Consider the following 23,316-nt stretch of genomic DNA (forward strand, 5'->3'; position numbering starts at 1 on the left):
GGTTCCTTTGGCCATTTTAATTTATCTTTTTCTTTTACGGGGCCCCTTTTATCCCAATTTCTAATTATTATTATTATTCCAAATGAACTTTTTACCGGTATATCTGATAATTTGCTCCCTTTTTCTCCTGGTCCTTGGTCTTCGATTTTGTCTGACCCATCTAGGAATTTTGCTGTGGCAATTCCTACAGCCCTTGGTTACCGGTAAGAGTGTCTTGCAGGGGGGTTTAGGACCTATCACCCACCCACGACTCCTATAGGAATCGCTTCGGTCCTTCACCGGCCAAGTCCCTCGCGGGAGATTGGAACCGCGGTTAGAAGATCTCTGCACTCGCTTCGGAACCAGGTTCCGTCTCAATCACACTCTTACACACACAGGCAACCGACTCCCACCCAACCGAACGACTTACACCAACAATTTTTAAATACTCACGCTTCGGAACCGGGATCGAACCGGATTCCACTGACGACTCCGTCGTCCTCGTTCGGATCTTCGCGCGCAGAATTACGGGCAAATTTGTTCGGGATCGAACCGAACAGTCTACGGCCGGCAAGGGAGCTTATAAAAATCAAATTCTTTGCTTGCTTCTATTCGGGTTCAGGATGGTGTCAGTCCCGACCCGACCTGACCAGGAGCCACCAATCAAACAGAAAAACGGTGGGGCGCCCCTCCTAGATCAAGTCAGAATTCAGGAACTAAGACCCTCCCGAACGAGCCCCCAATTTGTTATAAATGAGTTGAGTCCCAAAACAGGATTCCAATTATAGTTTCCAATTTATTGAATAGAAACAAGCAAACAGCGCTGGGTGCACCGGGAGTCTTCGCTCCACCAAGACGCACACCCCTTTGTTCACAGTTACAGTATTTATAACCTCTCCCGGTCCCCCCATCGTGCCTGCCTCCTTTTTGGGAGCTCACAATCTACACTCCATTGGTTACTCACACCGTTTGTGACAGGTGCTGACTGGCTAAGAGCGTGTCTCCGGCCACTACACAGGTGTTAATTGGCTAAAAGTACAGAAGCGGCTGATCCCATATTTGGAGTTGTTTACGTGCTCGTGGCCATCAGCCCCCAGCCCAGTTTTCCCGCCTTTTGCTCGCTCCACTGTTCAGTGTCCTTCTTATGACCTTGCAGCAGGTAAAACCTCTAATTATGTTAAACTACCAAGGCAGGAGTGAATCCCGCCAAACACATCTCAATAACTCAAATACATTTACAAAAAAACTTATATACAGTCTACAAAAAAATGGGCTTGAAACTATGTACATATCATCCTGTTTCCCCTAAGCCTGTGGCTATATAAGAACAAACAGGATAATCAAAGATTCCATATACAGAGAGGGTCACATTTCACCATGCAACCCTAGTATTGCTTCACATTAACACGAATCAGGTGAACATATCTCACACTCATTTAATTAGTTTGCAATAATTCTCAGCCATTTATTTTATTTTGTAAAAAGGCATTATTACAACTGATCACAAACAGGAGAAATTCTTGCTATTTTACAGTTAAAGGTACAGAACTTAAATATTCAGGCTTGTGATGAAAAGCGGCAAGGTGGTTACAGTGTACAATGTAAACACTGCTTTGGAAAGTGAACAAAGTCCTTGAGAATTCTTTACTAAGAAAACAAAACAAACTCCTCTTTCCTTCCTGAAACATGATCACAGGTCAGTGTTTAAAAATTCATTTGCAAACATGATTTAAACTACGTTCAGCCTAAAGACAGTTTTATGAGATCCAGTCTGAATGGGGCAGTGTTGAGGTCCCTGTAAAAGTAAATGTTTTCAATTTCTTAAAGAGGGGAAGCAAAAAAAAAAAAAAAGTGCCACAACATTTGCAGCACAGTGCAGCATAAACTTTAAATATAAAAATATTTTTCTATTGTTGGGATAATAGACCTTGCATCCTGGCACTGCTACTGACAGAATATCCAGTCCGTATCTTTCAAGTCACATAAGGCAATTACTGTGTTAGCTTACTGTATATGGCTAAAAGAAGGTCCAGAAAATGCCAGTCTTTGTTATGTTTTCCGGCTACTCCATGTATGTTCAGGTGTACTTTTGTGATCTGATGAGTATTCAAATGGAGATCTATGTCCTAGGGGAGATCTTGAACCATAAGGAGATCTCTGATCTAATGGTGACCTTGGGCCACTACCAGAAGCTCTGCGGTCCATTTGCCAGTCTGAGTGATGCCTATAATCTCTGGAAGATTTGTGATGGCTGTACTCTGAAGTGGAACGGTGATCTGAATGTATCCTGTGGTCTGAATGGGAACGGTGATCTGAATGAGGCCGACTGTCTTTTAAACTTCCTTCCAGGTTCGACCTGTGATCTCTGCTCCTGTGGTCATCCAACTTTCTATGTTTACTATCACTATAGTATCTGAAAATATTTACTTATATTAGTATTACTGAACACATAGTAAGAACTACAATTATGTCAATTCAACAGAATTGCATTAGAGAAATTTCTGCAATTCTGCATAACTCAGAAAAGATACTTTGGTGCTTACTACAAGCATACTGCAAAACCAGGGAGGGAATTCTTAACAGATTTTACAATTGCTGAAGCAATTTACCTGCTGTCTTGTTTATAGTGATCCCAGTCTCTGTGGTTTTTTCCATTGCTGAAGGCTGAATAGGATCTTTTCCTAGAGTCACTTTTCTTATAAGCATCTCCCTGATGCCTGTCCTTATGATGATCATGGTATTGTGACAAATGTCTATCAGAAGAATAACTGTCCCTGCTACTGTCATCATGGTTGGTATTCTCTTTCAGTCTTTCAACATCTGTTTAATAAAGTAGAGGTTATAAGGAAGTCTCATACACTATACATTTTTTTCTTCACCAATTCAAACAGCACGTCTACCTGTTAGATTTAAAGCAATTTAAAAGAGCATTATAATTTGACAGAAACAAGATCTAAATAATTGAAAGACAAATGCACTGATGTGAATGAACTAAGAGAAACCTCAGAAGTAAATAGAAGGCAAGCAAGCTAGAAATGTAGATATGTAGGGCTGAGAAACTAAAATTTTCCACCTTACAGACTGAATGGAGAGGATCAGTGTGGTCCAAATGAGCAGTGAGTAGAGACTAGGTGCCTTTAGTAGAGCAATTTTAGAAAGAATGATAGGAATTTCCTCTCTAAGGAGAGATAGCCCTAGCATGAACATCAGTTTTAGAGGTACATCTTATTAATGAAAGATTTTTAGTGGTATTCCTAAAATACATTATACTCATTTTAAATCCATGATAACTTACTCAAGGTTTTACATAACATGATATAAAAAACAAGTATTACAAGAAGGCAAGTGTGGGAGCATAGAAAAACAGCATTATTGTCAACAATAAAAGACATACCATATAACTGATTGCTAACCATGACTTCAGGGAATATCTTTCTTACAATAAGGTGACATTACAACTGCTACAAACAGGTATAGAGCCTCCAAGTTTACAAGTGTTGAGTTGGCCTCTCCCCCTCCTCAAAATTAAATTAAAAAAAAAAAAAAGTGTTGTGTTTTGGTTTTAATTAATTTATTTACTTTAAAAGAATGGCCAATTAACTTGCTACTAAAATCAGCAAGTACAAAGTTCAGTTCGTGCTCAGTTGAATTTAATTAATAAACTAGTGAAGTTACGCTAAGTCAGCCTATCCCTATGATATCCAGCAGTATGAGAGTTCTAGGAGACAGTTTTAAGCTTATTTCATTTTATATACCATCATTTAAGATACCCAGCACAATAATATGCTCAAGATTTCTTACCTGGATTTCTAATTACATATGTATTCACATTGCTGCTAATATTCTGGTCACTGTGTTGCTAAAAGAGACAAGTACAAAAATTGTCATTGATAATTCCCAAAGTTGCATCTGAATCCTTCAGAAAATATCCTAAGAAAACAGACTAGGTTACTATGAAGAGTAAAATACACTTCAAATGTATTGAGTGTACTCAATTGATACTTAATAAAACAGTTATAAAACTGTTGTATATTTAGAGAGTCTGAAAGTATTACCTGATATTCTTGGCGTTTTTTGATTGCATGTTTATACAGCTTGTGTAGCTTTCTGGCATCAAATTCTGTAAACTTAGAGACAAAAATCCACAAGTTTCTGAGGAAAAAGAAAGAGAGGTTATAATTCTTGCATATATTAGTTTTTATTGTATCATACAACAGAACATGGACTTAAATGAAGTTATTTCAACAGTACTTCAGTAAACTGAATATCACCTAGCTGCACAGCAAACATTGCTTAGCTGTATTTCAAAAATTGGAGAAATTAATTCCTTTAATAATTTGTCATTTTGTATTATTTATCACAATGATTGCAGAATCCAAAGTGCATGAAAAGTATCATTAATGGCAATTCTGTTAATAGAATGATTTGTGCAATTGCATAAAAATGTAGTTTTCAATTTGTTGTGCAAGTCTTCTGAAAGATTGTTTGAATTATGTCAGAAAACTTGAGTATTTACTACTCAGTAAAGATTCTTCCAAACTTCTCTTGCAGTGTAAGAAATTTGACCTACATGCCTCATTTCCTACAGATATCAGGGACAGGATTTTTCCACATAATTCCAAAGCCTGGTCAAAGCTTTTGAAACCAAATGAGAAATCTGAAAGAGGATGGAAGTAACATGGCAAAAACTGATCCTAATCTATGCTATGAAAGAAGAAAGGAAAACAAATCAACCCTTTTGGTGTCAAGAAGCCAATACCCTAAAGACAACATTTGCTTCTATGATTGCAGACATCAGATCTGAAGTCTAGAATTCTTTTAGCAAAGTTTACAGCTGAAGTGCTTAACAGACTACAGAATGCTACTGTTCTAATTAGTGTTTACTTCAGAAACATCTCAAATGTGTAGGCTCAAGAAGCATCTATCTGCTCTTTCACTGTGATGATTTAAACATTATAGTTTTGGCCTAGAGGTTTGCAAAAGTAGACGCAACCAGCCAATGGTGTGCCCAATGATATCTGTGTAAGAAATATAGAATTAATATATTTACTAAATCCTATGTCTTATTAAAGACAGATCAAATAAATATTTTAATAATCTATATATGGTACTGTAGCATTATTATGAATTAATATTATAGCAGCTCTACTATGAATTACCACTTAAAGAAATATAATGTTTACCAAGGTGTCTTTAAGACATGGATATTGGTTTTGTATTTCAGTTCACCCTAATAGTTTGAAGTAAAGCAAGTACAAACAGCTGAAATATTCTATGTTAACAACAGTCTGCAAGGAAACGAAACATTTGACTGAGTGTCGTATATGGAAGTGCAGGATAGATTTGCATTCATAAAGGATTAAAGTGCACATTATGATAAAACTAACTCAAATTATATTAAGAACTTAACAATTAAATACAACAATTTTATAAATCAACAATTTTCTTATTTTTTTCTGAATTTATCACCTCACAGATTCATAAGAACACTTAAAACTTTTTTCATTTTGAAATACATCTCTGAGTATGTTATAATAAATGTTTTCTATAAAGTCATAGTTAATATCTGATTTCAGAGTATATTTTTTAAAATAATAAAGGATTCTGCAACTCAAAATCATTCAAACTTCAACACACAAATTTATAATGGTCTATTTTTGGCATGAATTAAAAAAAAAAACCAAAACCCAAACGAACTTCAAAGTTGAAAAAGTCAGATTCTTTAATGATAAGAACTCTTTTCCACTAAACATTAAGTATACTCTAAATACAGTTATTCACTATTTGCTTTTGGTTTTAAGAAGATGACGACTCCACCTACTGGACAAAATGCATTGCTATGCAAGTATGAAAAAGTGAATCCATTAGAAGCTGAAGCCGTTTATAATAATCTTTTTACATGTCCTTATTTAATAAGCAGAAAAATACAAGAAAGAGAGAATAAGAAACAAGAGAAATAAAAAACTATTCTGCTTAATGGAAGCTATTATGGATTTTCCTTTTTCAAGAAAAATCATGTAGAATAACTTACTTTCTCCACTGTTTAATTTGTTCAGGATTTGTGTACTCCTTTAGACATTCAGTAATGTGGTCCCCAATTTTTATTAGGCACTGTCTAGTATGCTCCAGCTGTTCCCTTTCCGAAAGGCCTTTCTCTGGTCTGTCCAGTTGTTTCAATGCTGCTTTAACAGGCCTCATTCTTTCTTTGCACTAAAAAATGTAAAAAAGGAATACATTACTTCAAAGGAAAATAAAAAGATAAAAAAAACCTGTAAAACATGACCCACCCTTACTCTGCTATTTATACAGGCAAAGACAGTACTGTTCTAATTGTTGTAAGCCAAATCAAAAACAAGTGTTCATTTACAGCTCTTTTAGTTTTACTACAAGGTTTAAATTGGAAAAAGTAGTATTTTAAATCCATTTGAAAATTTACTCCTATATGAAAGCATTAGATTGTATGTAACAATGTGCTGGTTTTGTGTCGCGGGGGGGGGGGCTACTGTGGCAGCTTCATGGAATCACATGGTTGGATGGGACCTATAAGATCATCTAGTCCAACCGTCTTCCCACTACCATTGCTGCCACAGCTACTAAACCATATCTTGTAGCTCCTCATCAAGCCGCCTCTTGAACACTGCCAGGGACGGCGACTCCACCACCTCCCTGGGCAGGCCATTCCAGTGCCTGACCACTCTTTGGGAGAAAAAGTTTTTCCTCACGTCCAATCTAAACCTCCTCTGGTACAACTTGTGGCCAACTGGGCCTGACTGGGCCTGGCGGAGCAGAGAGGAGCGGAGCGGAGATGTGAGGAGAGGAGAGGAGATCCTGAGAGGCATCCGCCTGAGCCGGTTGTGAAGAATTTCTTGTGAGAGGAACGGCTGCAGACGCCAAGGGCAGTGAAGAAGGAGGGGGAGCAGTAATGCTGCTCCCGGCCGAGGTTCCCCTGCAGCCCATGGTGTAGCCCACGGTGCAGCAGGCTGTCCCCCTGCAGCCCATGGAGGCCCACGGAGGAGCAGAGATCCACCTGCAGCCCGTGGAGGACCCCACGCCAGGGCAGGGTCGGGGTCCTCCACAATCGGGGGGAGGAAGGAGGTAGAGATAATTTGAAAAGAAGTTAAGCCTGGGAAGAGGGAAGGGTGAGGGGAAGTTGTTTTGTTCTCTGTCTCATTATCCTGCTTTGGTTTTAGTAATAAATGAATAGTTTCCCCAAGTTGAGTCTGTTCTGCCCGTAACAGTAACTTTAAGGATCTCTCCCTGTCCTTATCTCAAACCTCGAGCCTTTTTCTTATGTTATCTCTCCCTGTTCCCTCAGAGGGTGGGGGCAGTGAGAGAGAGACTGCATAGCTTGGTCCCGAGCAGAGCTAAACTACAACAAACAAATAATAAAGCTTTAAGAAAACACTAATTTAATATAAAAAACCCCCTAGCTTTTACAATCATGGGTTTAACTTTCAGCACGAGTATATATGACAAGACTTATTTTACTTTTTAGGACCTTGAAAGCTATACAAACTCAGTGTCAAGATTAAGTATGAGAATGTTTAATATATTTTAAGTAGATACTTTCTGCAGCAATGAAACTTGGCATTCAACAGAGGATCAGCATTCCTTCTCTGAGCAGTTTTTAAGCCTGAGTTCTTTGCTGATACTGACAGAAATTGAGCTATCTAGGATAAAGCTAGTTTAGGTGTGCCTAAATTAGTAACAGTGATGACAACACAAATGTACCCATAGATATATTTCATGTGGGCATACTTGAATTCTCACACTAATTCAAATGTGTAAATGCAGATAAACCAGTTAGCATGTCTTGAATTATAGACACTTGCTTGGAAATACCATTCAATCACGATGACAAAGTAGACAGATGAAATGCATATTTTTACCTGTCACAAGATAGACAAGAAGTCAAATGAGTTAGCCTCAACAACCCAAAGCACTAATTTCCATTTGAAAAGGTAAACTTGCTAATTTGCTAATTATATTGCATCTGACCATGGCATAATGATTAATATATCTTCCAGAATAGAGAGCCTGGCCAAAAAAAAATGTTCTATACGCAAACCCAACCTAGAATTGCTTCCACTAAAGAAGAGAGGCAAGTCTGTATATCCAGAATCAAAAATATGACGTGTTTTGGAGACCATCACCATCACTGTGTCAACATCTAGGGACATATCAAAAAATCAGTGAAGCTGTTCCTTTACCAGTTCATGCCATTAAGTAATTAAGCAGCTACATTACATATTGCACTAACCACAGCTTGAAGCAACCTTTAAAAAGACAGTTTACAAAGTACACTGTTTAAATTAAGTGTAGAGGTGAACAGGGAAGCGTAATTGTACATGGGAATGAAGTGATTTTTCAGTCACCTAGCCACAAGATATCCTGGAAATTATGGATGAATCACTTTAGATAAATACAAAATACAAACCAAAAAATCCCACATACATAAACTGGTCAGTACCATACCAATGAGAAAACAAGATAATTTGCCTCTCATAGCCAGCACCACAGTAGACCCAGAAACCTGTCTGGCAGGTTGAGACCTGAATGATAGAACTTCCACAGCAGAAAAGTAGCTGCTCAAAGTAACTCCTTAGCATCTTTCCAAAGGCCCCGATTGACCTATAAAACTGTACATAGATTGAGTATATCTACCTTTTTTTTCTTCCAATATTGATTCTGTTGTGGTCAAAAGTATTGATATAACGGAAATTCTTTTGATATCAAAGACATTACTCTCTGGCAAGACATTTCTAAGAACTTAAGGATTTGTTCCTTCTTCTAATGCAGGAAGTATGTAATACTTCAAGAGTAACTTTGAAACTTAATTTATCTTGTTAGCTTACAAAGAACAAAGGAGTATTTGATAAGGTCAAGTCAGAGACTACAGCAGCTGCATTAAATTTCATTTGTTTCTGTTTTTTAAGAAGCAGTATCCACAAATTATTCTTGAGGATGGATCTTGACAGTCTGTATTTTAAAACTATTCAGCGCAAAGACGACTAGATAAATACTCTTCACTATACTGCTGTTGTGGTTTAGCCCTGGTCACCACACGGTTTCTCGCTCACCCTCCCCATCCCCAGCGGGACGGGGGAGAGAATTGGGAAGGAAGGAGAACTCGTGGGTTGAGATGAAGACAGTTTACTGGAACAGCAAAGGAAAACTGCAATAATAACAGAATATAAGGATACTAAAATATACAAAATGAACAATGCAGGATTTCTCGCCACCCGATGTCCCAATGACCGATACAGCCCATCCCAAGCAGCGATCACGGAAAAGAAACCCAGCAGCAAGCAAAGGAGCAAAAAAGGGAGCCAGCAAGGTAGGGGGAACGTTGCCAGCAAGCAAGAAATAAGATGCTCCCCCCGTGGGCAACCCCCAGTTATATACTGAGCGTGACGTTTATGGCATGGAACACTCTCTTTGGCCAGTTTGGGTCAATTGTTCTGTCTGTCTCTGTCCCAGCTTCCCGCATCTGCACATTAGCGAGACTTGGAAAGCCGGACAGGGTCCTTGGTTTCATTCACAACAACTCCTATCATCAGGGTGTTTTATCAACATTCTTCACATACAAAAATCCAAAACACACCAGCTACTGAGAGGAAAATTAACTCCATCCCTGCCAAAACCAGGACAACTGCATAAATGCAGTAAAATAAAAACTGGTGGCCTGAAAACAAAACTGACTTTAGTATAGTGTTGATAACCCTTCACTGATCTAAGATTTTACTGGCAATAGATATCTGTGTTATAATGCCTAATAGCAAAATCAAGAACATCAGAAACTGTGTTCATTTAGAATATCAAGTGTAAACACTAAGTTATCAACAAGGGACTTACCACACTGAACGTCTTCTGATCCAGTTCTTCAGATTCTTCAGATATAGGAACTGGTTCACTAGTTGCAGTAATATGAACAGGAATATCCAACAATGAAGCTTTTTTATTTTTTTCTTTATTTTCAGATTTGATTTCATTTACCTAAGAACAAAATATGAAGATATATCTGATAAGCAAACCTTATTTTTGGGCTGGAATTATACTGTAATTAGGCAATCACTGTAATTACTGAATTCTCTTAAATAATAACAAAAAAAAAAAACCCTTCTGACATTCAGTGACAGTACCTTTTATTTTCTCTCTCCAAGGGATGGAGAATGGACAAGTGTTCTGGTTTTGTTAGTGAGGGGGGGGCCTAAGGTGGTAGCTTCTGTAGGAAACTGCTAGAAGTTGTTTCCCCTTTGTTCAGTGGACTCGGCCGGGCCTAGGGCGGACCCGCTGCTGGCCAAGGCCAAGCCAATTGGTAGCAGAATGTCCCGTGATAACGCCTCTGCGATAATGTATTTAAGTAGGGGAAAACAGGAAAAAAAAAAGGGAGAAGATGTGAAGCAGCTGAGCAGGGGGCAGAGAGGGGGAGGCGCAGGCCTCATGGGCCTTGCAGGCCTCACCCTCTGGCCTCCTGCCGGGCAGCCGACTGGGCCCAACTCGGCCCGGCCTGGCTGCAAGAAGTGGAGAGGAGATGAGAAGTGAATAAGATGTAAAAAGGATCCTGAGAGGCGTCTGCCAGCCTGTTGTGAGGAACGGCTGCAGACACCAAGGTCAGTGAAGAAGGAGGGGGAGGAGTAACGCGGCTCCTGGCCAAGATTCCTCTGCAACTCGTGGTGAAGACCATGGTGGAGCGGGTTGTCCCCCTGCAGCCCATGGAGGTCCACAGAGGGGCAGAGATCCACCTGCAGCCCGTGGAGGACCCCACGCCTGAGCAGGTGGAGGCCTGAAGGAGGCTGTGGCCCATGGAGGGCCCGCTGGGATAGCTGTTCTAGAGGGACTGCACCCCGTGGAAGAGATGACCCACGCCGGAGCAGTTTCACGAAGGACTGTGGCCCGTGGGAGGGACCCCACGCTGGAGCAGAGGAGGAATGCGAGGAGTTCTTCCCCCGACGATGATACAGTGGCGTAAAACAACGCGTGATGAACTGATCGCGACCCCCATTCCCTTTTCCCCCCCCGTGCCGCTCGGGAGGGGAAGGTAGTAATGTTAAGCCCGGGAAGAGGGAGGGGTGGGGGGAGGTTATCTTGTTCCCTGTCTCATTCTCCTGCTAATTTTAGAAATAAATGAATAGTTTTCCCCAAGTCGAGTCTGTTTTGCCCGTGACGGTAACTTTAAGGATTTCTCCCCATCCTTATCTCAAACCTTGAGCTGTTTTTCTTATATCATCTCCTCCTATTCTCTCGGAGGGTGTGGGGAGCGAGAGACAGACTGCGTAGTCTGGTACTGATCGGGGCTGAACTACGACAACAAGTTTCTCACTCCACTTACACTCTCAGTCCCACTAAGCTATGCATCTTTAAAGAGGTAATTTCCCATTTAATTTGTCTGTCCTTGCAGTTGCAAGTGGTAAAAATAAAACTTCAAATGATGCAAAATATTTCAGTGAAATGACAACTCTGAAGTAAATAATCCAAAATACCTTTTCAACTCAAAATCATTCACAAAAACCTGGTGGTCTTTTCTAGTGCTATATAAGAAAAATAAACCTAGTTACCTTTTCTTCCTTTACTTCTTTTTCTTTCTGTGTAGATTCTTTCACTTTGTTTTCTCTCTTTTCTTTAATATTTTTAAATTCTTTCTTATCCTCTTTTTCTTTTTTCTCCCTTTTCAAATCCCTCTTATTTTCTTTTTCTTTTGTCTCTCTTTTTTCTTCAGCTTCCTTCTTTATACCAATATCTGGCTCAGGCTTTTCTTCATTTTCTTTTTCTGCTTTTATTTTTTTGTGTGGCTGTTTCACTGAAACAATCTCATCCTGCAATACACAAGCATATTTGTCATATCAAATGGAGTTCCTAACTATACAAGGTTTGTAACCATCAGATTGAAATGTACTTTTTATCTGTGTATGATTTCTTTGACTTAGGTTTAACATCTATCAAATTGAGCTGGATGCAGCTGCTAAACAAAATGAGGACTACTCACGAATTTCCTTGATGTGACACGAAACAAGTACTAATTGGGCAGGGGCAATGTGGAGGGTGAGAGATTAAGTCCATTTAACTTTCATATCCCTAAAGAAATCTGCCCCTCTAAAAGGTAGTTAAGCTGCAAAGAGCTAAAAGCAATAAGGAAGGAGGCATCACAAGACTGAGCTGATTTTTCACGGCATGGTGATGATAAAAGACCTCTGTTCTGGTTAGCTTTGTTCCAGCAACTTTTTACAGATCACAAATTAAACATTCACAGTCACAGGAGAAGGGAATAGAGTTCCAAATTTCTCTTTTCCAGAGATGTTCTGAAGAATCTTGTGTTCTTTCAGCTACTTTCAAAGTCACAAAATTAGGTGCAACATGGCCCCTAAACTTCATCTGTTTTGTTTGGTTTTTTTTCTTTCTAGTGGTTTCTGCTGCGTGATAAATTTAAATAAATGACCCAACAAAAACAGAGGCCTAAAGGAATACATCACAAGTAATAAAAACATAACAAAGTTGAGTAGTCTATTAGAATAATGAAAGCCCTGACATACACGGAAGCATTCACTTGCATGTCTCAAAACATCATTTATTCATGCTGTTCTTTCCAATCAAGCTTGATTTTTTCTTCCTGAACTTGCTACCTGAAGAATCATTATCAGTAGTAATAATGGATTAGTCAAAAATGTTAGTTTTATATTCAGATGTTACATTAAAATTGCATTTCTAGCAGATACAATGCTCAAGTCTTTAAAGAACATTGAAATTGCACAGTCACTTATAGTTTGGAAAACTGATCATAATGTCTGAGCTACAGCCTTATCATTAAATTAAAATATATATCATCTTCCATGTGATTATACTGACGCAATATTAACTGCCACAGAAGGAGGATGCCATTCAAGTGCTTCAATTTCATAAGGTCAAACAGAAGATCGAATAGAAAGTGTTATTAACAGCAAAAATTGAACAGTAATCACTACCATATGAATGATGTTTACCTCATTATCCACATCATCTTCATCAGATTTTTCTGAGGGTGGTGATGAGGAGTCAGTTTTTATTTCTTCTTTAATTTTTGCAGCCTTTATTGCTCTATTCTTCTTAGTTCTTGTTTTCCTCCTCTTTGAATTGCCCTGAATGCAAATTAGTACCTTTATTATGTAAACTGACAAGTGTCTTTGCATCACAGTTGCAGAAAAATATTTTGTTTCTATGTTAAAGAAAGCATTTATTTTATTTATTGTCACTAATGACCACCACTTTTCTCAGGACTGGAGACCGAACCTAATGCAACAGTAGAGAATATATACAAATAAGAGAGAATAAAACAATATTAAACTTGCAATTCATTCCTTGAGTTAGTCTCATATAATAGGATTAGATGTCCTGGTTTTGTTTAGTGAGGGGGGCTACGGTGGTAGCTTCTGCAAGAAGCTGCTAGAAGTTTCCCCTTTGTCCAGTGGACTCGGCTGGGCCTAGGGCAGACCTGCTGCTGGTCAGGGCCGAGTCAATTGGTAGAAGAATGTTTCCTGATAACGCCTCTGCAATAAGGTATTTAAGAAGGGGAAAACGAGGAAAAAAAAGAAGTGAAGATGTGAAGAAGCTGAGTGAGGGCAGAGAGGGGGAGGCGCGAGCCTTGTGGGCCTTGCGGCCCTCACCCTCCGGCCTCACACTGGGCGGCTGACTGGGCCCGACTCGGCCCAGCCCAGCTGCAAGAAGTGGAGAGGAGATGAGATGGATGATGTGAAGAGAACCTGAGAGGCATCTGCCTGAGCCAGTTGTGAAGAATTTCTTGTGAGAGGAACGGCTGCAGACGCCAAGGTCAGTGAAGAAGGAGGGGGAGGAGTAATGCTGCTCCTGGCCAAGATTCCCCTGCAGCCCATGGTGCAGCCCATGGTGAGGCCGGCTGTCCCCCTGCAGCCCATGGACGTCCACAGAGGAGCAGAGATCCACCTGTAGCCCATGGAGGACCCCGCGCCGGGGCAGGCAGATGCCTGAAGGAGGCTGCGGCCCATGGAGGGCCCACGCTGGGGCAGCCTATTCTGGAGGGACTGCACCCCATGGAAGAAATGACCCACGCTGGAGCAGTTTCCCCAAGGACTGCAGCCCGTGGGAGGGACTCCACGTTGGAGCAGGAGAGGAACGTGAGGAGTTCTTCCCCTGAGGAGGAAGGAGCAGCGTAAAGCGACGTGTGATGAACTGACCATAACCCCCATTCCCTCTTCCCCCCGTGCCGCTCGGGGAGGGGGGCAAAGAAGGTAGAGATAATTCAAAAACAAGATAAGCCTGGGAAGAGGAAGGGATGGGGGGAAGTTGTTTTTGTCCTCTCTCATTATCCTGCTTTGGTTTTATTGATAATAAATTGCAATAGTTTTCCCCAGGTCGAGTCTGTTTTGCCCGTAACAGTAACTTTAGGGATCTCTCCCTGTCCTTATCTCAGACCTCGAGCCTTTTTCTTACATTATCTCTCCCAATTCCCTCGGATAGCGGGAGAGTGAGCAAGAGACTGCATAGCTTGGTCCCGAGCAAGCCTAAATGACGACATTAGCAATACAGAGAAATATTAGACAAAGCAAAGAAGAGTTGAACTAAGAATAAAACAAATATCTGCTGACATGCCCATAAGCACATTATGTTAGAATCACAGAATGGTTTGGGTTGGAAGGGACCTTTAAAGGCCATCCAGTCCAACCCCCCTGCAAGGAGCAGGGACATCTCCAACCAGATCAGGTTGCTCAGAGCCCCGTCCAACCTGGCCTTGAATGTTTCCAGGGATGGGACATCCACCACCTCTCTGGGCAACCTGGGCCAGGGTTCCACCACCCTCAGCGTAAAACATTTTTTCCTGATGTCTATTCTGAATCTACCTCCCTCTATTTTGAAACCATTACCCCTGTCCTTTCACAACAGGCCCTACTGAACAGTTTCTCCCCATCTTTCCTGTAGGCCCCCTCGAGGTACTGGAAGGCCGCTCTAAGGTCTCCCCAGAGCCTTCTCTTCTCCAGGCTGAACAGCCCCAACTCTCTCAGCCTGTCCTCACAGGAGAGGTGCTCCAGCCCTCTGATCATCTTCGTGGCCTCCTCTGGACCCTCTCCAACTGGTCCATGTCCTTCTGATGTTGGGGGCTCCAGAGATGGACACAGTGCTCCAGGTGGGGTCTCACCAGAGCAGAGTAGAGGGGCAGAATCACCTCCCTCGACCTGCTGGCCACACTCCTCTTGATGCAGCCCAGGATGCGGTTGGCCTTCTGAGCTGCGAGCGCACATTGTCGGCTCATGTTGAGCTTCTCATCAACCAACACCCCCAAGACCTTCTCCTCAGGGCTGGTCTCGATCCATTCTCCGCCCAGCCTGTGTTTGTGCCTGGGATTGCCACAACCCACATGCAGGACCTTGCACTTGGCCTGGTTGAACTTCATGAGGGTGGCATGGACCCACCTCTCCAGCCTGTCCAGGTCCCTCTGGATGGCATCCCTCCCCTCCAGCGTGTCGATGGCACCACACAGCTTGGTGTCATCGGCGAACTTGCTGAGGGTGCACTCTATCCCCCTGTCCATGTTGCCGACATGTCCAGGTCCAACACGGACCCCTGAGGAACGCATGTTTTCTCACTACTGAATATCAAGCTTTACTTACTGCACCAGTAAGTCTTTGCGCTTCTTTTCTTGCAAGGTCTTTATTCAATAACTTAATGAGGTAATCTGCACGGGTCTGTAACTGCTTGGCCTGGGGTTTCTTATCTGGATCATCAGGTAAAATCTGAGGAGAGCAATGGTAGTATCAGCTACGAGTACACATTATCAAATTAGGAAGTTACTAGTCTGGAGCACTGGGAACAGAAAAAGCTGAATTAAAAAAAGGTAAAAAAACAATCCACTCCAACTATACCTGACCGATATGCCAGCATGCTTCAAGGAATGGAGAATTTCTTAAACGTTTTATTTTTTCCCAAACATACAACTAATATAGTCTTGGAAATGGTCTAACAAAGTTTACAGTAAACTCAAGAAACTGGCCTCAGATTTCTGTTTCCACTCTCATACTTTATCTAAAAAATTCAGAGCTCCTGTACCACTGTCATCCATGGATCTCCTAGTTCTGCCTTGTGCTTCTAAATGCATTAACTCATTACCACAGGATATTTCAGAAGACAAAAATATAAATGAGTGGTTTCATAAACAAATTAATTTAATGTAGGGGCAGGATATCATTAGATTTGTATACAACTCTGGCTCCTCAAATCCCAAAGCTACAGATTGTTGGCAATGTCATTGAGTTTGCTTCACTCTAGTCTTTCCCTAAATGTTTCTCACTACTTCTAAGCAGCCATTGCACTACTTCTAATCTGACGAGTATAGTTATTCTCATGTTGCGAATGAAAGACAGTTTCAAGCAAAGAAACCAGGGATAGGAAAAACAAACCAAAACCCCAAAACAACCTTCCCTCCAAAAGATCAAGAATAAAATTAACACAACTAGAGCATGTAAACTAGGGAAGCAAAAGATGGAAGAGAAAGAATTCAAGTGACAGAGATCCAAATACATAGAAAAAAACAGAAACATAACAGACTCTAAGAAAGCATACTTCAATTGAATACAAAAAATCTTGAAATCTAATAATTTACCAGAAGGATACAAAGGAGTACAACTGACCTAACTTCTGTGCAATTTCAGTTATCATTAAATAAGCTCTTTCAGTAACTGTTCTTATTAGCTTTATTACCTAAACAAAAAAAGTCCTTGATGAAATTTTGTAGATGACATACCTTCTGTGTCAAACTGAGATCAGGATCCATTTTTATCATTTCCCAGCTGCCATAGCCATATTCATAGATACCTATTAACAGATTGGAATCATCTTCCTTACCCCAATCTATATCAAAATGAGCTGCCTTGGTGTGGCATGGGATGACATATCTAGTAGAAACAAATTAGAAACATAAATAAATGATCTTCTCAAACTTAGCAAGGGAGAGGGGAACATGCCACACATCACTAAGATCCTGGTATATTTAGGTAAATAATCCAGATATCTATCAGGTTTTCTTACAATTTCTATAAAATATTTATTGAAATCAGTACCAAAACATGTTTTAAAGTAGATCAAGATTAAGATATAAAGAACAACAGACATCTATCTGTAGCCGTGGATTGAGTCAGAACTGGCTAACCATGAAGATAAGGTTAAAATATTACTCAAGTGTAACTGCTAACTGAATAAGCAGATAGTCTAGGGACTATGATACACAAGGTAGCAAGCTAAAAAGTTCAGAGGGCTAAACAGCTACCAACAATTACCATCAGTTCCACTTTGACAAATATTGCTTTCTCTCAGGCAGAGGTGACAGAAAGCAGCTCCTCAACAAGCCTAATTTCTAGTCTGGAATAATTAAGAGTAACTGAATCCAGTCCCCAATGAATACAGTTCAGAAGCCAAAGCAAATACTGGCTTCCAAGGAAAGGGAAGAAAGAATACAGAAAGGATATGGAGCAGATTTCTGCTGCCAGTTCTTAGAGGGAACAGAGTAACACTGGTGTCCCAGTGTGCTTAGAGTCTGGATTGCTTAAATATATGCATAAAAGCCTTGAATAGTTTCTACATTATGGCTTCCTTTAGGAAAAGAAAAAATACCTTTTTCTTTCTTCTGGATCTGAAGGAATGGATTTGTGCAATGGTGCCAACTCTTCTTCATGAGAGATGACTAGCTTTGCATTCACCTGCACTCCTGATATTCGGAATGTTGGGCCTTTAACTTTCCCAAGTCTACCTCCTTAAAATAAAGAACCAAATTATTAAAGTATTTAGCCTTTATGTGTATCTTATAGACAAACATTAAAAAAAAAGAAAGTTTGATGCTATAGCATCAGACACTCAATTATAGCAAATGACTTTTTCTTAACCAAACGCTTTAATTAAGATCCAGAATCTCAAGGTCTTCCAGATAATAATAGCAGATTAATTTTAAATTTCACAGTAAAGCAAAAACATGCTGCATTCTACTGCAACATCTCACTCAGGGAAAGAGGGAAAAACCCAAACCCCAAAAGTCGTCTTGCTATAATCCTTTTTTCTAAATCACCTAGCATGCTAACATTTTGTTAATGTTTTCCCCTAACACAATTGTTTTGTTATAATCAGAGTGCAAGAATTATTCAGACCTCTTGATACTTTTTATTCCTCTCCCCTTCCCCCAAACACACTTTACCTGCTCTTTCTTGTCCAAAGGAATTGTCCTTTAAAGCCTTAATGCATCCATTATGTACAAGTTCTCCCAGACGTCTAAGGTCCGTCTCAGATTTATCAACTAGCTCAGCATCTCTAGCTATAGCATCTAACCTGTAAGAAAATAAATATGTTTTGTTTTGGCCAGCTGTGACAAATTCATTGTCATCTCCAAGTGTTGGAAATAGATGTGGCTGCATTAAATCATGAGCTAATGAACTGTAGTCTTCCTGGCTGAGTTCGTAATTACTTGGCAATCGCATAACCCAGCAAACCTCAGAGTCCTTTGATCCAGCATATTTTCTAAGCAGACAACAGCTTCTGTCTACTTGCTCTATTTTAGGCAGGGATAGAGTGAAATGTTGGTTTACAGCCTTTTCTCCTTTTCATATGGAGTCGGAATGTGCCTGAGAAATCATCTTCCCAAGTTTGGTGATCAAGATATCTGTTAACACTGGCCAAAAGTTTACTGGATCTTGCAGTAAATTTGTAACATTATGTTAAAATGAAGTTGCAAGTAAACAATTGAAAGTTAGGAAGGGGATGTATTCAAACAGCTAGTGAGTTAGAGTACCTTAATTCCCTGATCCTCATTGAAAGGTAATGAAATCTCGTCCTTATGTGACCCTTAGCTGAGTAGCTGAGCATCTTGCAAATTTCTCTGTTTATCCCATGTCCATTTGGGGATTGCCTATTATGGTATGACATTCACCTGGATCAGGTACTGGTTTCACCTAGCATCCTTGTGCATGAGGAGAACGTGTAGATACTCTGTTGAAAAACGGAATGACTCACCGAATTCCCAAACAGATGCTGACAATCCTACCTTGGGGTCCTTTTGAGTTGTCTGCCTTAATATTCTAATTTCTTTCACGGTTTAAAACCTTCAGGAAAGTGGCATCAAGGTGTAAACTGTGAATCCTTCAGTGACCATTGTCACCATCCTCTCAATCATGGTTTTGAGTACTTTTATGGTATGCCTTTCACACTTCTAAACAACTGTAAAGAAAACAAACCTCCAGAGCTGGATGTAGCCCTTCAAGCTAAGCTTTGGCTTTACAGTCAAGAGATAATTACTCTTGCTTTGCTCACTCTTTCTATGGTTCTATGTTTTTACAGCTCTAAAACTTGAGTATTATGAATGACTCCTTCAGATTTTGAAACTAGAGAAGTGATCATGTAAGTTATCATTCACCCACACTTGCTATGCTGTGTACAGTTTTGATCCATGCAGTTAAAAGCAGCTCTAGAAAAGAATACAGAAACTATGAAAAAGGGTGTTTCACATAGAGGTCAATACAACAGGAACTGCAAAGGACCCTAACTATACAGTTTTGAGTTAGATTACTACACATTACTACACATTCTTTCAAATAGAAAAAGAACTATTATATATAATAAGATCATATAGACTATAAATACTATTAAAAAAATGAAGGTGGGAAATTATTCACAAAATACAGAGTAATACAGAAAGCTTAAAATAAGAACTGACAATGAGAAAAATGCAAAATTGGCAGTTAGACTGTTGAAAGCCTATGGCTTTATCTACTCTATCAAACAATAAAACTGAATGATTGTCACTAATGCAAATGAAACAAGACAGTAAGTAAAGTATAAAGAAAAACAAGCAGTCTTGCAAGATTGAAAGGTCTGTTGTCCTGGCTGTCTACATACATACCATATATGAAGAAAGGAAAAAAAAAACACATTTAAATTCATGTTACAGTCAAGGCAAAAGATTAGGCACTCTATTTTGGTGTATTGTTCTAATTTTAATGAAAACAAGGTTCCAAATTGCTATACAAATATAATCAAATAAATTTACCTTTCAAGTGGGCCACCAAATTTCTTGTAACTCTTGATAAACCTAGTAGCAGAAAACAATTGTGCAGTTAAAAATGTATCCTTAACTACATTGGCTTTAAAAATGTATTTGTAAAGTTTTAGAACAAGGCTTTGCATATAATGCAAAGAAAATAAGAACTAGAGACTAGGACAGCTTAGTATATCAAGATAACCCACATTTAAAGCCAGAGGTCTATTTAGTTTAATAACGGATGTAAATAAAACAAAAGAATATACAATTTAATTTTTAAAATAATGTGATGTGTTGAATTATACAATTTAATTAGTTTCACAAGACAAAGGATTCATCAATGTGATGAATTATAAAAAAATGTAGATTTATAGTAAATAGAGAATCAGACATTATGTTAGGCCTCTCATAATAAAGAGAAGCTAGCTGCAATTTTAAGGTGATTTTAAGACTTAGGAAAACATAACATGAAAGATAAAGGAATGTAAGCACAAGAATACCCCTGGCAAAAGTACCAAATCACTATTGTTAGATGAAATGAAAAGGAAACAATTTGTTATTTATATAAACAAAAATATTTCATGAGCTTTACAGTATTTTAGAGAAACATGAATATTTAGATTAAAGAAGCAAAGTAGCATTTCACAAACAAATCAAAGCAAAACAATTTATTCTTCTTCTACCAAAGAAATATTTTTAGCACCAAATATTGATGAGATCAGCTGTACAGATTCACTTATGTACTGATTTTTGCTGAGATAAAGTTCATTTTCTTCAGAGCACCATACCTGCTAGTAGGTTTTGAATTTGTGACCAAAACAGTGTTCATAGAATCATAGAACAGTTTGGGTTGGAAGGGACCTTTAAAGGCCATCCAGTCCAAGCCCCCTGCAAGGAGCAGGGACATCTCCAACCAGATCAGGTTGCTCAGAGCCCCGTCCAACCTGGCCTTGAAGGTTTCCAGGGATGGGGCATCCACCACCTCTCTGGGCAACCTGGGCCAGGGTTCCACCACCCTCAGTGTAAAAAATTCCTTCTTATATCAAGTCTAAGTCTACCCTCTTTTAGTTTAAAACCATTACCCCTTGTCCTGTTGTTACAGGCCCTGTTAAAAAGTCTTTCCCCATCTTTCCTGTAGGCCCCCTTGAGGTACTGGAAGGCCGCTCTAAGGTCTCCCCAGAGCCTCCTCTTCTCCAGGCTGAACAGCCCCAGCTCTGTCAGCCTGTCCTCGTAGGAGAGGTGCTCCAGCCCTCTGATCATCTTCGTGGCCTCCTCTGGACCCTCTCCAACTGGTCCATGTCCTTCTGATGTTGGGGGCTCCAGAGCTGGACACAGAGCTCCAGGTGGGGTCTCAGCAGAGCAGAGTAGACGGGCAGAATCCCACGCTCCTTTCGATGCAGCCCAGGATACAATTGGCATTCTGGGCTGTGAGTGCACATTGCTGGCTCATGTCCAGCTTTTCATCCACCAGTACCCCCAAGTCCTTCTCCTCAGGGCTGCTCTCAATGCCTTCATCCCCAGCCTGTAGTGATATCAGAGGTTGCCCTGGCCCATGTGCAGGACCTTGCACTTGGTCTTATTGAACCTCATGAGGTTCACATGGGCCCACTTCTCAAGCTTGTCCAGGTCCCTCTGGATGGCATCCATTCCCTCTAGCGTATCAACCGCACCACTCAGCTTGGTGATGCCTGCAGACTTGCTGAGGGTGCACTCGATCACACTGTCCATGTCATTGATGAAGATGTAAAACAGTACTGGTCCCAGTATGGACCCTTGAGGGACACAACTTGTCACCAACCTCCATCTGGACATTGAATCGTTGACCACTACCCTCTGGATGCCACCATTCAACCAATTCCTCATCCACCAAACAGTCCATCCATTGAATCCATATCTCTCCAATTTAGAGAGAAGGATGTTGTGGGGGACCAAAGAAGTGTTGATAACACAGGGATGTTTTAGCTATTGCTGAGCAGTGCTTGCACAGAGTCAAGGCCTCTTCTGCTCCTGACCCCGCCCCGCCAGCGAGGAGGCTGGGGGTGCACAAGGAGCTGGGAGGGGACACAGCTGGGACAGCTGACCCCAACTGACCAAGGGATATTCCTCACCATATGACATCGTGCTCAGCAATAAAAGCTCAGGGAAAGAAGAGGGAAGGGGGAGATGTTCGGAGTGAATGGCGTTTGCCTTCCCAAGTCACTGTTACGTGTGATGGAGCCCTGCTTTCCTGGAGATGGTTGAACACCTGCCTGCTGATGGGAACTTGTGAATGGATTCCTTGTTTTGCTTTACTTGCACAGACAGCTGTTGCTTTCCCTATTAAACTGCCTTTATCTCAACTCACAACTTCTCACTTTTACCCTTCTGATTCTCTCCCCCATCCCACTGGGGGAGATTGAGTGAGCAGCTGTGTGATGCTTAGCTGCCTACCGAGGTTAAACCAGAACAACTTATCAGAATTGATTTTGTATTTTTCTTTTTTTTTTTAGTTTTAAAACAAACCATATAACATTCATTCAATTACAATGGCAAGGAATTTAAAACAAAACAAAACTCATAGAACCTTTTGTAGGCATTTTCACAAAAATGCACGTATCATTTCTTCACCTACTGTTTTTAGGTTAAATTATGGGAAGTAGAATATTTTTTTTGTGGAGTCAAAAAAAAAAAAGCTCACCCATTTTAGAAACTAATTTTTGAAATCACTGTCTTCAGAGGATGCAGGAAGAATAATTAAAAGATTGTAAAACAATTGAGAACATTTTTTGAACCCAAAGTTATGCCTCACCAAAATAGGTTCAAATTCTGGACATAACAGTTCCTTATGTCAGCACTCCAAACTACACAGAGTAAAGTCTTAAATGCATAGAATAAAAAAAATTTCAACAAATTCAGGAAAAATAGACTGTTTTCCATATTTTCAAACTCTAAAATGATAAAACCATATGTTTTGTCCCTTTAAAAATACATGCCCCCCCCCCCCATCTTACCGCCTAATCTCTGCATCGCTAAATCCTTTAATATTTTCTCGAGGAATAGTTCGTGGTCGTCCACGTTTTTTTGGTCGTTTTCTTTCTGAGATGGAGTCACTATCAGATCCAGAATATCTTCTGCTCCTACTGCGTTTCCCTTCACTTCCATTAAAGCTGATCTGGAATTTCAGATTAAGTAGTTCAAAGCTACGTGACTAAAACATTTTATTAACGTGTCATCTAGCCTGTCAAAAATGGGGGAGGGAGGCGCGCCACACGTGAAAATCACCCAACTCCAATAGTACAAGTCAAAACAACAGCAATGAAAAAACAAACAAAAAACAA

The 23,316-nt window shown here is 40.2% G+C and overlaps 1 protein-coding gene across 1 annotated transcript in view; it reads right to left on the reverse strand.

Moving 5' to 3' along the window:
- Nucleotides 1-1,901: 1,901 nt before the first annotated feature.
- LOC147596714 (ATP-dependent chromatin remodeler CHD1-like) overlaps nucleotides 1,902-23,316 on the reverse strand; it is an 84,535-nt gene continuing 63,120 nt past the window's right edge. The window contains exons 23-36 of the mRNA XM_086769619.1: nucleotides 22,990-23,150; nucleotides 20,009-20,050; nucleotides 18,164-18,294; nucleotides 17,590-17,728; nucleotides 16,724-16,874; nucleotides 15,594-15,716; nucleotides 12,957-13,091; nucleotides 11,538-11,795; nucleotides 9,835-9,975; nucleotides 6,011-6,189; nucleotides 4,035-4,131; nucleotides 3,781-3,838; nucleotides 2,589-2,799; nucleotides 1,902-2,392 (exon numbers count right to left, since the gene is read on the reverse strand). Coding sequence (XP_086625745.1) covers nucleotides 2,029-2,392; nucleotides 2,589-2,799; nucleotides 3,781-3,838; nucleotides 4,035-4,131; nucleotides 6,011-6,189; nucleotides 9,835-9,975; nucleotides 11,538-11,795; nucleotides 12,957-13,091; nucleotides 15,594-15,716; nucleotides 16,724-16,874; nucleotides 17,590-17,728; nucleotides 18,164-18,294; nucleotides 20,009-20,050; nucleotides 22,990-23,150 — 2,190 coding nt within the window. The 3' untranslated portion in view covers nucleotides 1,902-2,028. The remainder of the gene's footprint in view (nucleotides 2,393-2,588; nucleotides 2,800-3,780; nucleotides 3,839-4,034; nucleotides 4,132-6,010; nucleotides 6,190-9,834; nucleotides 9,976-11,537; nucleotides 11,796-12,956; nucleotides 13,092-15,593; nucleotides 15,717-16,723; nucleotides 16,875-17,589; nucleotides 17,729-18,163; nucleotides 18,295-20,008; nucleotides 20,051-22,989; nucleotides 23,151-23,316) is intronic.

The sequence above is a fragment of the Chlamydotis macqueenii genome, chromosome W (assembly GCF_036417535.1).
Source record: "Chlamydotis macqueenii isolate bChlMac1 chromosome W, bChlMac1.mat, whole genome shotgun sequence".
Lineage (NCBI taxonomy): Eukaryota > Metazoa > Chordata > Aves > Otidiformes > Otididae > Chlamydotis > Chlamydotis macqueenii.